Consider the following 14,798-nt stretch of genomic DNA (forward strand, 5'->3'; position numbering starts at 1 on the left):
CTATTATGATAATAGATTTTAATCTTGAATTGATGAGCCTCCTAAGCCAGTGGTTGTTAATTATGTTCAAGCTAAGGTTCTTTATGAAAATGAAAAGAATCGAATAGATCCATCTAAAGATCAGTGGGAGTAAGCTCATGAATCATAAATTTCCATAGAACTACATTATTACAGATAAAATAATTACTTGTCAAATACTTAAGAGTTTGATTCCAAAAGTTTTCCAAGAGCATGTCACTGATAAGAGACTTGTTAGTTCTTTTGATGTATTTTATTAATGGGAGTTTTGCTCATATAATCAGATCTATCTGATTTTCAATTTTATTTTGTATTTGTAATGCATTATTATTGTTCTCAAGAATATACATGCATCTTTATTATGACCATTTATTTATGTGTATACACTTGTTTATTTGCCTCCTACATGAAAGAGAGGCTATATATGTGGTGTATTTATCTCATTCGGTATCTGAGGTTTCAGTCAATACATGCACATCCAGTCACTAGTAAAGCCTCGATTGATTGAGGTATAGTGAGAGTGTTTTGGGACATTTAGACCCTGTCTCAATGAGCTTCTTCGATTGAAGCTTGAGCGTTTGGAAAACGCTTGTAATTAATGAGACCTTCAGTATCTGTCTCATAAGGCTTTTTTGGTTTCCGAGCCTAGACCAATTTGGAAATAGGCATGATGATTATTATTGCATATTATTTCCATACCACACTTTCATACTGTTTAGCCCAAGTCGGTGAGGTTATGAGCACTTTGACATGTTTGATCCCATATTGTTTTAAATGTGATAATCAATACGGTTGAGTGTTTGTAATTCTCATTCGGACCAAGGTGTTTGGTTTAAAGTACACTTCATTCAACACTGTTTTATTTGTGACCACATTCAATTTATCTAAACCGGAGAGTCGTTTTAAATAAATTTTTAAAATCTAAAACTTGTGACATATGCTGCCCAAGTGAGAGATTGTAAGATTTTCAATTAGGTGGGATAGCATAGTTTAAGATTTGTTTCTAAAATCGGTTTAGTGGTGTTGACTACAAATGGAGTAAGCAGAAAGGATCCAATAATCGTAAGTGATCTCTATGGAGATATTGGATTTTATTAGCACACTTTAATAGTATGAAATATATATTACTATGTGTGGACCTAAGGTATTGTTTCCTTAATGGGGAGAAAACCCTAATTTCTTTGCAGAGTTGATCCCTACTCTCATCCCTATATATAGTTATCACTGACTCATTAAATGAGGCTAATGACCTAAAGCAAAAGGGGAAGAGAGGGGAAGAGGGTAGACCAAACCAACATTGATCATGTTGTAAAAATAGCATACGAGAAGACATTGAGGAGTTATAATTCTTCAGCCATGGATTCAGGTATGCCTAAAACTTGACTATGTATTCGTTGTTGCATGCTGATCTGATCTCCATATGATGTATTTCAAGTATATTTCCTATAATCCACAACAGTGGGCAGATTCAAAAATCTATACTCTCCTTGAATAATATTTACAATAAAATTCTCAAACCAGAGGGAGAATTGGTGGCACTGATTCAAGAGGTTTTGCTCATCCATTATTGGATATGCAAGCAAGCCATAACCTTATATCAAAGCTTGACCATAACCTCATATCAAAGCTTGACCACTGAGTAATGACTAGCTCATAGAACCAACCACAAGATGTAGTAGAAAGTTTCTTGAAATTGCGTGAATCGCTGATTCCAACTTAAACTTTCTCCTCTCCATCTTCATCCATGTCATCAATCCCAATCCAACGGGTAAAAGCAAAAAGAAATTCCTTGAAGGTCACCATTCCATTTTTATCCCAGTCCATCTCCTCTGCAGAAGGAAAGGGGGGGGGGGGGGGTCATAATTATCAGAGCCATAGAAAATTTTGGAGACTAGTTGGAATAAATAGTCAAGGAAGGTCCGCATCCATTTGCAGTAGGGAAACAACGACAAACTCCATGGTCAATAGCATCAACTCAAGTTAGAAAACAACAAATATTGAAATAACAAGACTTTTCATTAACATGACCAACTAAGAAAGAGTGAAGGTCAAATTTTGGCTCTGAGGCCAGGCTATCCGAAGGTTGCGCTGCAATATGCCAGCCAATCCAGCCTCAGGCCAGAGCAGATCGAGCCCCATTTTCTAACTCAGCTCGCAAGCAGAAAATCCCAGCCCAACCCCAATCCCAACCCAAGCTTGGGATTTTTCAGGGCCAAGCTTGCACATCAACCAGGTCACATATTTAGGTTCATTTCTCAGATGCATCACTGTTCACACACACACACACACACACACACACACACACACACACACACACACACACAGATCACTGACCAAATCTCTTAAGGGCTATTTGACCAGAACAAGCTTGGGATTTTTCAGGGCCAAACTTGCACATCAACCAGGTCACATATTTAGGTTCATTTCTCAGATGCATCACACACACACACACACACACACACACACACAGAGATCACTGACCAAATCTCTTCAGGGCTATTTGACCAGAACAAGCTTGGGATTTTTCAGGGCCAAGCTTGCACATCAACCAGGTCACATATTTAGGTTCATTTCTCAGATGCATCACACAGAGAGAGAGAGAGAGAGAGAGAGATCACTGACCAAATCTCTTCAGGGCTATTTGACCAGAACAACATTCCCCTGAATTAGTTTCATTTATTGCCTGCACCATCTCCTGTTTACTGACATAGCCATCCTTATTCTTGTCCAAGAAAACAAATGTATCAACCAATGTTTCAAATGTTGCCTCCAGATTTGGCAATCCCATCCGAGATTTCTAGCAATTTGGTCAAGGAAGCTTACAGACTTTGAATCTTTTCACTTGCATTAAAAATAGCAAGAAAAACATGTCTTCATAATGGAAATATAGAATTCACCCTAGCTGTGCCATATGCATGGGGGTCAAAACATCATTTAGTTCTAGTCACACCTGAAGTTTTTCAAATCCTATAGCCCTGCTACACTCTAAGCATGCAAATATTATTACGATATAAGAATCTAAAGCATATTCATCAAGTAGGCTCCTAGGATGAGGCCTCATCAGATACTTATAATCCCATGAATGCCACACATAAGAACAGATGCCCCTTCCAGCATGTAAAAGACTAATACAACATAAAACTTAAGCAAGGGAAAAATGAAACAAGGGCCACAAGGCTAAAGGGTACGGGGGAGCAACCAAATAAAGGGAGGAGAGAGAAGAACAAGAAGAAAGAGGAAGTGATCAACTTGGGACAGGAAAATCATGGGTGATAGAAACAATAAAAATATTGGCATAAACAATGATAAACATATTATTTGAAAGTACAAAGCAGGAGGAAAATTCAATGAATTATAATAAAGGTTCTAAAAATAGAATAAGTACCATTAGAAATACAAGACACTTCAACAGAATTAAACTGTGGTATCAACATTCATCACATACCAGGAGAAGTTAATAAAGAAAGAGTTATGCTTAATATTCCCAAAAATAATAGAAACAAAGAAAACATATAGAAATAATCGAAGTGTAAGAACAGTAGCAAAGAAGAAACTTGTCAACAAAAAAAGAGCAGAGAAGAAAATGTCATATTCTGGATACAGCATGAAGAGCTGCTGGATCATCCTTGAGAAGATAGACAAGGCAGAGGAGAACAATGAACTCATTGAACTTCATACCCATGTTCTCATTGATATCACATGCCTCAAAGAGATCAATGATCTCCTCCTCGGTGAAAGTTATCTCCAGTTTGTGAAAACAATGCCTCAACTCTTCTGGATCTATTGTGCCGTTTGAATTCTCATCTATAAAGAGAAATGGGTGACTAGCTTAGCTCATATAAGAATCCACAGAATAAGAAGCATTAATTACACCAAAAGTGATTAGAAGTAAACAACAGTCAAATACTGCAACCATTTTTAATTATCACTCATGGCCTTAAGCACTTGCTTCAGGGCATGGGTAAAGCTTAAACATTATCAAGGAAAGAAAACAGTAATATTGGCAGTCAATACAAACTTCAACTAAGCCTCATCCAAACGCTTGCAGCCAGTAATATCAATCTTCTTCAATTCTTATAAGTTTATTTATGGGCAATTTATTTATCCCCGTATATTTGAGATAAGGCTGAGTTTTTTTTGTCATTGTCATTTATCCCAAAGTTCAGTTACGTAAAGCATTGCCAGTCTTATTGCCATATTATAAAATGCCTTTTATTTTTCGTTACAAGTTGCAACCAATTATCCCAAAAGCCTGAGTTGTTGAGTAAGGGCTACAACAATGTATATTAACACACAACACCCCCCTACCGCTCATGAGTGCAAAGGGGTATAAAGAGTGGGGGGCACAACAACACATAACACAAACCCCCTGCAGTTACCGGGGATCGAAACCCAACCTCCTGGCTCTAATTACCATGTTACAAAGGCTTATCCCAAAAGCTCAAGCTGTTAAGGCTATAACCATGTATATCAACACAAAACAACAGTTTCAATCGATTGCATCAAAAGTTAAATCAATACTTACTTGCCATTTAATTAATATTCGCTCCCTTGGAGCCTGTTCTTTCCCCTTCTAGGGCTGTATATTGTATATTCACCCCCCCTTTCCCTTGTTATTTAATTCCTTATTCACCCCCTCAATATATATATATATATATATATTTCCACTTACTTCTCCTAGCCTAAATTGCGAAAAGGGTGTGCTGCTTAAGTTGAGTCAAGTCAAGAATTACTTTGTGACTTCCCAAGGGAAAATAGTAGTTTGAAATTAGCAATATCCATTTTTTAGAGAAAGTCCGTAAGTACAAATGAATAAGATTGGGTTATACTCATAACAGCAAGTTAAAGGGTAAAAGAACACTCCCAGACCGCGCGACCCCTGTGCCCAGACATAGTCATACAGAGAGGGGCAAAGTGACGCCCCCACCCCTGTGAAGTACAATAAATCCACCCCTTGTTGATGCCCATGTGCATCCCCTCATTGGCCTCCACGCTGGTGCAGGGGCTGTGTGACCAGGGAGCGTTCTTTTCCCCTAAGTTAAATTATGGAAATATTTTGTAAACCTAATACAAATTAAACTTTTCCCAAATAATTATTAATAAAACAATCTTTTAATTTGTCCTTGAACCAGTAGCGCCATAACTGCAAACCAGGCAGCAGGGAACTAGAGATGAGCAATTTTCAATCTTAATTCTGAAAACTTGGAAACGCAAACCATATTTTTCCAATATGCCAAGTTGTACACTCCTGGTCAGGCATCAAGTTCCAACCACCGTGTTTTGAGTCCATGAAAAAACTCTTCTAGGAGATGTGTGATGTGTGTTCAGTCGAGTGTGCTGATATATGTATATGAAGTATGTAAAGTTCAGGTAAAAATAAAAAAGGCAAGGGAGAGTATTGCCATCTGTTTCAAAAAGGAACCCGCACACATCATACATGAAGATATATAAAGATTATCTCCCTGAAATATTAGTCTAACATTTTAGTTGGTAAAGCTAATTCAGTTGTATGCATCTAATTCAAGTTTCTTGCAAAGTCCTTGTGAAGTCTGTTCCCTCTTGTTCCTTCTATACTCCTGCTTAATAAATGTTCATATTAAATTTATGGGATTTTCAGATCACTCTCTGCACTAAGAGGATATTAGTTCTACTTCTACAGATGTTAGAATACCAACCGATGAAAAATACAAACCAAGAAAAAGAAGAACCTACCAAATTGCTCAAAAATGGTTTTGCATTTCCTTAAGCTTTCGTCAATTTTTGGGAATTTCAGGATAATGCTGTTAAACGATCTCATTCCAGTTCCTTCAGATTCTCTTCTCTGCATTGCTTTCACCATTTTGGCCTCAAGCTTTGTTTCTGGAATCCAACCCTTTCTAGGAGAGGCCTCTTTTCCCACTACTCCTCCCATTGTAGGTCAGTAAAATGAACAGAATGCAGGATATGGATCAAATATTTACCTGTCCAAGGATGGAAATGAAGGTGGTAGTGAATGCCATATTTAATTTTACAAATCAGTATAATGGAGAAGATATTGAAGCCTGGCAGGTAGAATATTTTCATTTAGGAGAGATCTCCCCATTTAGAGAGCCACTTGGTATAAATTCATTCGAACAACACAATAAATCAGACAAAATCAATGACCAAAAACACTAAAATAGCTCCAAATGATTAGCGATTCAACTAAGAATGTTTAGGAAACCTTGATATGGCATAAGGCATACAGTGCACACAAATTGGCTGACACCAGGCCGACAAAGTGAATGATTAAAGCTGAGCAACAATTCCAAGGGGGATGCAGCAGAGGGCATAAAGCCCACCTCTACAGCTCCACACACATACAGAGTTTGCTGTTTGTGTTGAACGTTTCCAACATCGTTTGGTTGTGACCAGCAATGCCACCCATCTCTTGGGAAACAAGTGGAAGGGGAAAAGAGAAGGTGAGATATCGGGTGGATCTCACAATTCCATTCTAAGACGTGTAGATTTTAGACATACAACTTATGTCAAATTTTCAGGTGCAGACGAAAGAAAGTTATTACAGGGGAGAATCTAACATTATGGGCAAATGTCAGGTTAGGAATTGAAATTCTCCCATCTTTCAATGCATATACTCAAATGGTGCCTGACAAAATATTGCTGTTTCGATTAGTTAGAAAGCAGTGAGATTCAAAAGTTCACATGCAATCATAACAATTGGAAAATATCTCAAAGGAACCACCCCATTTAATACACAGCGAGAGAGAGAGAGAGAGAGAGAGAGAGAGAGAGAGTCCGCTAGACATGAAATAATGAAAACAAAAGCAGAGATGAATAATACCTGGTTTGTTTTTTCCACCCTTTACTCAGGTAATCTTCACACATATGATAGAAGAAAATTCATCTAAAACAAACAAGAAAAACAAAGACAAGTGAGAAGAGAGAATCATCCACTGCTTTTTTGCATCCTCTGAATTATTGTGAGGAGATAAAAAAGGGAGGAAAAATATTTACCAGGCAACAAATAAGCTGAGTGAAGACCGGAATTTGTTCCAGCTTCCTCGAATTAAACCTCCATATAATAAACAAGTGGGTTTCTTCTTTTCCTGTTAAGCTTTGAGTTCTCCAGAGGATTGCGCTCCTGACTGAAACGCTGAGGTTTGTTGTCTCTCACGATGAGCTGGATGAGGAGTAAGAATGGGTTGAAACTTGAAAAGGGTTCCTTCCAAAATTGGTGGCAAGGAAAGATGGGTTTGTTGGATACCCTCAGCAAACTTTGGAGTCTTCACCAAAAGTTATGCTGCACCCACCACGTATACGCTTATGAAGTGGGGTGTAATCCCAAATAGAATCCTCAACTGTAATGAACAACTGGTGGTCGGAAGGCCTATCCTCTACATCTGTGCAGCTTGGACCGCAAAACTTGGAATTAGAAGCGGAAACTTGTGGAATGATAGAGGCATTGAAGCTTTGGAATGCGAAAGAGGAGGATGTATTAATAATAACCTCAGATGGCCTAAAGTTAGCTCAACTCAATTCAATACAGGCAAGATTATGGTATTTGACTTGTTAGTTCATGTTTCTAATATACTGAAAGGGAGATTAAATGTTGCAATCGCTCCAAAAGCAAGATTGGAATCCCTGAAAGAACTTTTACTTGTTCACAGATGTTGGTTTTGATGATTTCTCTTAATAAATCTTGTGAACTTTGCATGAACAAAAATGGGCATCACTATATATCTACCAAAAAAAAATAAAAACTATGTAGTTATAAACCATAACCACCGTTCAACGGAGTCTGCCCACACTATTATTGGTGGTCTTCCAATGCATCTGATCCACTGCCAAAACTAGATGAGATGGTACAAAAGGTATAGAAGTCCATGGATCCGGTGGAGACCAGCATGGAACCTTTGATCTCATTCGAATCAGATCGCATAGCACAGACTGACTGAAGTGCACAACTCATCTTTCCAATGTAATCGAGTTGGAGTCTTGGAGATTGAGTGATGACAATTAACTATCTTTTCTTTTTTTCTTCTTCCTCTTCTTCATTTTTTTTTTTTTGGCAAGGTCTAAGGAAACCAAACCCAACCACCCAACTTTCAAGTCCCTCATAAAATATCAATCAAAATGTTTCCTAGGAGAAAATAGAGGTGGGAAATGTAGGCCTACAGCAGAGAAGATATGAAACAAAAAACAGATGAAAATGAGAAAGAATTACAGTTATAAACACATTATACTGTACAAGGTCAGAACCAACGATGTTTTCAATGGTTCACACATTTCAGAATGTACGGAGTAGATGCTAGCTTAAGGCCCTCTAATTTCTCCAACTTCTCACGCTTTGACTTCTTTGGACCAACCGGAGCTTTCTTCTTCTCCAATGGCAAATCTGTTTACTTGCACTGTATGCTTCTCGGAGGCATTGCAATTTCCTTCAAAGTCAGCTGCAACTAAAGGAAATAAATAAGAGCAAAGGGTCCATAAGAAATACCACTAAACTACGTACATGCATATGTCTAGTCAGCTCCTCAGTTGACAGCTGTACAGTTCAAACATTAGATGTTCAAAGTCATCGTGCCATCATAGAAACAATGCATGATTGATTCTAAAGCATTCTCACCAATTCATTAATGCCCTATTGCAAATATTTTGGTATTGGCTAAATGATCCTGGTTCTTGCAATTTCACTCCACCAAGTCTTTAATCATTCTAACAGCTCAAAATGGTGGTTTCAGGGAACTTCAAATTAAATGTTTCGATTCTCTAATTAGGAAAATTATTAACATAGTTTTCCTAGGTGGGACATGTCGTATGGTTCCCCAGATCCAACCCACATAGCGCAGGACAAAACTAGCTTCATACTGTTCTGTGTCTGGTGTTTGGACCCAGGTAATTCATCAAAATTGACACATCAAATGGTTTACGTACCCAAATCCACCTTGGATATGCAAGTCAAAGCTGGAGGATAGCAACTGCATTCCATTTCCCATCTTGACCCATGATACCTTTTAACATAACAAGTTTGTTTTATGCAGCTCAAACAATCAAAGGAATGGGATAAGGGATGAAACATGATGTCTGTTGCTAGTACTTGTACAATCTGCAGAAGAACCTTCTTCACAGCCTCGTAGAGATTAGCATCTTCCCCAACTCTCTCGAATTGAGCTCGAATACGAGCAGCATTCCTCATTCTGTCCATTTGACTTTACCTGAGATATCAGCAATAGCAGAAACTTTAGCACAGAGACATTTTGGGCAAGCAGCCAAACCTACACAACATTAATATGCCCATATATGTGATTTATCTGCATCACAATAACACACCTTGTTTGACGTAAGAAAGGTGACCACCTTGGATGCCTAAGCGTCTCTTTGTAGCCTTGTGACAGCATGCCGTATATTATATCAGTTTTTTGAAACTTCAAGAGTATATGTTGATTTCTGTTTATTGCTTTGTTTTTTAGGAATATGCTTATATTAATAACCTATGTTGTGTGTATTATATGTTGGTTTTCTCATATTATGTCATTACTAGAATAATTATATCATATTGCATTGCTATGGCTTCTATGTTGCGTATAAGCATACAACAACAACAGCAAACTCAGCCTTAGCCCAACTTAATGTTGCATATAAGCATAATTATATAAAATTATTATTGCTATATTATGTATATTGCATGTAGGCATACAATATAGGCATAGTTTCACGGGGTTTTGGGTTTGGTCTATTCATAGAGGGAAGTTCGTCTTCTTAGAATTTCTCAAGGTTTTAGTCCATTAGGGCAAATCATCTGGGGAAATAGACTTTATTTTCAATTAAGGAATGCCCAGAAAAAGAATAATTTGTCAGCTTTGGAAGTACTTTACAAGTGTATAGCTAGCAGGAGGGCATTTTCATCAGGAATAAAAAACCAAGATAATGACAACTATAGCCTTCTAAAAAAAAATATGAATGAGAAGGAACATTCACATGGACTCAAGTATAAATAAATAAAATCAACACCACCCACCCCTAGAAAAAGTGTCGGCAATTCAGCCCATGCTCACCAATAATCTCTACAAGAACATTTCCCATCTTTGAAGTGGTGAAATCGACTAGCATCTCGAACAATAATTTCTCGGGCAGTGATCTCACAAATGAACTTGATTGCTACATGGCAATCATTACAGACACGCAAGTTCTTCATGACTCTGATTGGAGCACCTGCAGGAGTCCTCAAGAGAGCAAAAGCAATTGCCAGTTTCTCACTGTGGTGAGCCAAGCTGTACTCCTTTTCTTCAACCTCCATGTCATGCAAAACAGAGCTGGTATCCGGCAGATAACCTCGTTCCTTCATCTCCAAAATCAGTTCTTTTAGATAGCCATCGATCTCCATCCATTTTGGATGAGATTGATCACCCATACAGAATTGATGCACTTGGTTCTTCACTTCCAACCAACTTACTCCAGGCTCCTTCTTCACCTGCCTCTCTCTCATGGCTTTCCTCACGTTTGAGACATCCCCCCAACTCTTAGCAGAAGCATGGATGTTTGATAGCAAGACATAGGGGGCAGAATCCTGTGGTTCAAGCTTAAGTACGTCTTCAGCAATCCTTCTTGCCATATCTGTGTTTTTGTGGATTTTACAGGCAGACAACAAAGTATTCCAGATGATTCCATCTGGTTTTATGGGCATTGATCGAATCAAAGCTTCTGCTTCCTCCAAACATCCAAAGCGCCCAAGGAGATCGACCATACAAGTATAGTGCTCCAGTCTAGGCTTCACTTTATACTTATTCACCATCAACTCAAAGAATTCAGTTCCTTTTTCCTTCAATCCACTGTGACTACAAGCATAGAGTAAGCTCAAGAAAGTAACATCATTCGGCTCCAATCCTACGTTCTCCATCTGCTCGAACAACTGGATCGCTTCTTGGCCCTGGCCATGGAACCCAAAAGCTGCAATCATTGAGCTCCACAAGACAACATCTGCCTCTTCACATTCCAAGAAAGCCCTTACAGAGTCTATGATGCACCCACACCTTGAGTACATGCTAACCAGTGAACTTAACACAGACAACGCAGAATCAGCCCCAGCCTTGATTGCTACAGCATGTACCTGCTGGCCTTGCCCAAGAGTGGCCAATTCTGAACATGAACTGATTACACTTACAAAGGTAACCTTGTCTGGTCTGAATCCTGCCATCCTCATCAGATTAAAGTGATTTAGAGCTCCTTCAGAGCACCCATTTTGAGCCCTTCCTGCAATAAGGGTATTGCAGGCCACTACATTATGAACAGGCATCCCCTTGAACACTCTCTCCCCATCCTGCATATTTCCACATTTCATGTACATATGAGCCAGAGAACTCCCAACAACCAAATTACACTCGAACCCAGACTTTGTCGCATAACCATGGATCTGCTGCCCAGTATTCAGCACTCTCAAACCAGCACAGCCTCTGAGAACACTTCCAAGAGTGAATTCGTCCGGGGAGAATCCCATTTTGTGCATCTGAGAGAACAAATCCAACCCCTCTTCATTGAATTCAAAATGGGTAAATCCAGTAACCATAGCATTCCAGGTTGCAAGATTTCTTTCAGGCATTTCTTCAAACACCTTACAGGCATTTTCTAAATCACCATTTTGAATGAACCCACCAATCAAGATGTTCGAGGACATGACATTCTTCCTCGGCATCACATTGAACAATGCCATTGCAGCCTGTAACTTTCCGCATTTGGAGTATAGGTTGAGGAGATGATTGGATATAAATCTGTCGGCAGAACAACCAGAGGTGATGACCAAAGAATGGAGCTGCACGCCTAGGGAAAGCGACTGCAAGAGAATGCATCCTTGTAATAGGTGAGAAAACAGAGGTGGGTCTGACCAGATCTCCGTCCGAAATCTTTGGAATGCCTCTTTCAAGTTTCCATTGGAACAGAGATCGATGAATTCGTCACTAGATTTGGCACCAGTTATATTAGCGACAGCTGTGCAGTAAAGCATGGAACCGGTTCTGTAGATACTTCCATTAATAATACGTGGTGAACAACACAAGTATCTTAAGAGAGGCCTACCCATCCATTTGATTTGCCTCGCCTCCCTCCCTCCCTCCAGAGAGGGACAAGTAGTGGCTGAATGAGTGGAGGACTGCCAGTGATTGGAGTGAAACCACTTTATGGGCGAAGTCGCACCAGCCCTCTAAATCTCTCGCCGCCAGAAATCATCTAATTCTCCTCGAATAGAGACCATCACCGAGGAGGATGTCCCTGATGAGTTCCGAGCTCCAAAAAGGATTCACAATAGACTTTTCATCTTTTCTTTTTATTTCTCTCCTCCTTTGCTTTCAGGTTCAGAGGATCAATTTCGGTGTCCAAAATTTCCATTGATATTTGAGGGCGGCTAGCTAGACTATTTATTGAGAAGGATAATAACGGGGAGGAAGCATAAGACACAGATGAGAAAACACCCTGTAAAAGAAAGTGGATTTTGTAAAGTTGCTTGTTCAAATTTTAGGCCAGATTGAACTTAACCCCCCAACCCCCCCCAAAAAAAAAAAAATCACTTGGGAAGAACAGAATTCTGTATAAAATAAGATGAAAGATAGAGAAAGAGGATAAAGGGAATCAAACCTGAGAGAGAGAAATAGAAATAGAGGGTTGCATAAACCCTTACTGCATCTCACACACACACAGAGGAATTGGAGAACACAGAAAAAGTGAGAGAGAGAGAGAGAGAGAGAGAGAGTTAAGACTGTGATGGCCTTGACCAGAGAAGAAGAGAATGATGGAGGAAAAGGCGTTGCGGCTATTGAGCTTGGGGAACAGAAGTAGTAAAGAGTTTAGGTTTGATTTTAAGCAAGATTTAATACCACTTAAAAGTATAATCATTTAGGCTGTGTTTGGGAACCAAGTAGAGAGAAAAAGAGAAAAGAAAAAAGTACTAGTGAAGAATTGTTCATTGTAATTACCGTGTCTTGATCTAAGAGAGGGGAAAATTCAGTTTTTGAATTTCAAAATTCTAAGCGAAGTTATTTTTGCTAAAAAAAAAAAAATCTGATCAAACCTATAAAAAAACAAAAAAAAATACAAAAACTTTTGGGTGAGTGGTAACAACACATAAGCGTTAAGAACAGTACTCCAATTAATATGAATTATTGATCCACTTTTAGATAAATCCTAGACGTTCATTGTTTTCAATGCATCAATTGGATATTCGGTGTCACGGTGATAGCTCACAAGTCCTCTCTCTCTCTCTCTCTCTCACCAAACTTGCGCATCGTCGGCTTCCTCGTAGTGGTCAAGACCAGCCCTTCCGATCCAACGTACCTCTCCATATCCTCCCTCCCTCCTACTCTCTCTCTCTCACGAAACCCTTGTGCATCGTCGACCTTCTCGCAGCGATAAAGACTAGCTCTTGGGCATTGGTGTAAACCCCCAGCTCTCTTGCTGCAAATTTTAGTGTCAAAAAGCTTGTTGTCAGCTTGTGCCCACTGGTGTAAAACATTGGCGCATCGTCAGCTTCCTGCATCAGCTTTCTCTCTATCCTCATTTGCTCTATCGCTGCAAATGAGGTTGTGACGAAAACGATGATGACTGCGTGGGAAAGCCGATAGTGGAAAAAAATCGTCTGCAATTCCGATCTTGTACAATTCCGTGAAATACCACCTTCAGGGGGTGACACATGTATTGATACCAATGCAATGGTCCATATCTGATTTAAATGCATTTTCACTGATTTAATGTTTTATTAGTTGTACCAGATATGGGCCATTGTATTGGTATCAATACACGTGTCACCGCCTGAAGGTGGTATTGCACAGAATTGTACGAGATCAGAATTGCAGACGATTTCAACCCGCCGATAGCAGGTTGAAAATTTGTAATATTCAACGGTTAAGATTTAACATTATTAAAGTAACGATTTAGATTAAATTGTAGCGTTTCTAACTTTCGAACGCTTAAGCAATGCAATCTTTGAGCCACAACTTTTATTTATTTTTTTATTTTCTTTTCTTCTCTTTTAATGGTAACCATACATACTTTCTTTATTTTCTCATCATTTCATTTATTTTCTTCTTTTCTCTTGATAGTCAATAGAAGAAATGAAAAAAAAAAAAAAAAATCTAAAGAAGAAAGAAAAAGAAAAGAAAAGAAAATGAATAAAGTATATATGTTTGGTTACCATTATGTCGTGTTTGGCAGCCAAAGAAGAAAATGAAAATGTCTTGTTTGAATTTCAAAATTATCTTTGTGCTGGAGAAGATCCTTTGTTTGAATTTCAAAATTCACATCGGGAATGGTGAAGTTTTTTTTACTGAAAAAAATAAATACAAAAAACACAAGAAATTATAAAAACTTCTATTTTCTTTTCTTTTATTATCTTCTAATGGAAACTAAATATACATATTTTTTATATTTTCTCATCATTTCATTTGTTTTTTATTATTTTATTATTTATCTTTTCTACATTTTTTTTCCGCCAAGCAAAATTTCTTAAATCAAGAAAAAAAAAATAATTTTGTACAATTTTTATGGGAAATTTTTTTTTTTTGTTTCTTTTCTTTTTTTTTTCTCCAGGCTACCAAACACAGAGTTATTTGAAATACCATACCCGTCGAGATGGAGAGATTCTTCTCCTCGCTCACGGATTAATCGAATACTGAAGACGAGTCACAGAGTGGAAAAGGGGGGTAACCATCGCCAATTCAACAGGCATGGGAGCAGCAGGGCTCGCCCTCTTTTCATATCTCCAAGGATGGGGGTTGCGGGGGGCGGGGCGGGGGGGTGGGGAAGCGAGGGAGATGAAG

At 38.6% G+C, this 14,798-nt stretch overlaps 2 protein-coding genes across 8 annotated transcripts; both read right to left on the reverse strand.

Annotated features, from left to right (window-relative positions):
- Positions 1-1,483: 1,483 nt before the first annotated feature.
- Positions 1,484-8,034, reverse strand: LOC122093706 (probable calcium-binding protein CML21). The gene is made up of 6 exons (XM_042664122.1): positions 7,012-8,034; positions 6,839-6,901; positions 5,731-5,978; positions 3,620-3,822; positions 2,641-2,815; positions 1,484-1,847 (listed from the first exon to the last, which is right to left on the reverse strand). The coding sequence occupies exons 3-6, from the start codon at positions 5,927-5,929 to the stop codon at positions 1,735-1,737; spliced, it is 690 nt and encodes a 229-aa protein (XP_042520056.1). The 5' UTR covers positions 5,930-5,978; positions 6,839-6,901; positions 7,012-8,034; the 3' UTR covers positions 1,484-1,734.
- Positions 8,035-8,185: 151 nt separating this feature from the next.
- On the reverse strand, positions 8,186-12,821 carry LOC122093705 (pentatricopeptide repeat-containing protein At2g41080). Of its 7 annotated transcripts, none has more exons than XR_006144537.1 (4): positions 12,622-12,820; positions 10,016-12,459; positions 9,075-9,212; positions 8,186-8,447 (listed from the first exon to the last, which is right to left on the reverse strand). XR_006144537.1 is itself a non-coding variant. In XM_042664120.1 (3 exons), exons 2-3 carry the CDS (start codon positions 12,068-12,070, stop codon positions 9,209-9,211), a joined length of 2,022 nt encoding a protein of 673 aa, XP_042520054.1. In that variant the 5' UTR covers positions 12,071-12,459; positions 12,622-12,821; the 3' UTR covers positions 8,186-9,208. The 7 variants fall into 7 exon arrangements, 3 of the variants coding, with proteins under 3 accessions (XP_042520054.1, XP_042520053.1, XP_042520055.1); XR_006144538.1 differs by having other exon boundaries at positions 8,186-8,453; XR_006144535.1 differs by having other exon boundaries at positions 8,932-9,212.
- Between the last annotated feature and the right edge of the window lie 1,977 nt (positions 12,822-14,798).

This window comes from Macadamia integrifolia, chromosome 11 (assembly GCF_013358625.1).
Source record: "Macadamia integrifolia cultivar HAES 741 chromosome 11, SCU_Mint_v3, whole genome shotgun sequence".
NCBI classification, from domain to species: Eukaryota; Viridiplantae; Streptophyta; class Magnoliopsida; order Proteales; family Proteaceae; genus Macadamia; species Macadamia integrifolia.

Excerpts from the sequence above, each read along its gene's own strand:
- LOC122093706 (XM_042664122.1), bottom strand. The coding sequence starts at position 5,929 with ATGGGAGGAGTAGTGGGAAAAGAGGCCTCTCCTAGAAAGGGTTGGATT. Across the intron at positions 2,816-3,619 it reads ATCCAGCAGCTCTTCATGCT|AAATCTCGGATGGGATTGCC; the intron begins GTATCCAGAATA and ends CCAAATTGCTAG. Across the intron at positions 1,848-2,640 it reads AATAGCCCTGAAGAGATTTG|AGGAGATGGACTGGGATAAA; the intron begins GTCAGTGATCTC and ends TTCCTTCTGCAG.
- LOC122093705 (XM_042664120.1), bottom strand. The coding sequence starts at position 12,070 with ATGGGTAGGCCTCTCTTAAGATACTTGTGTTGTTCACCACGTATTATT.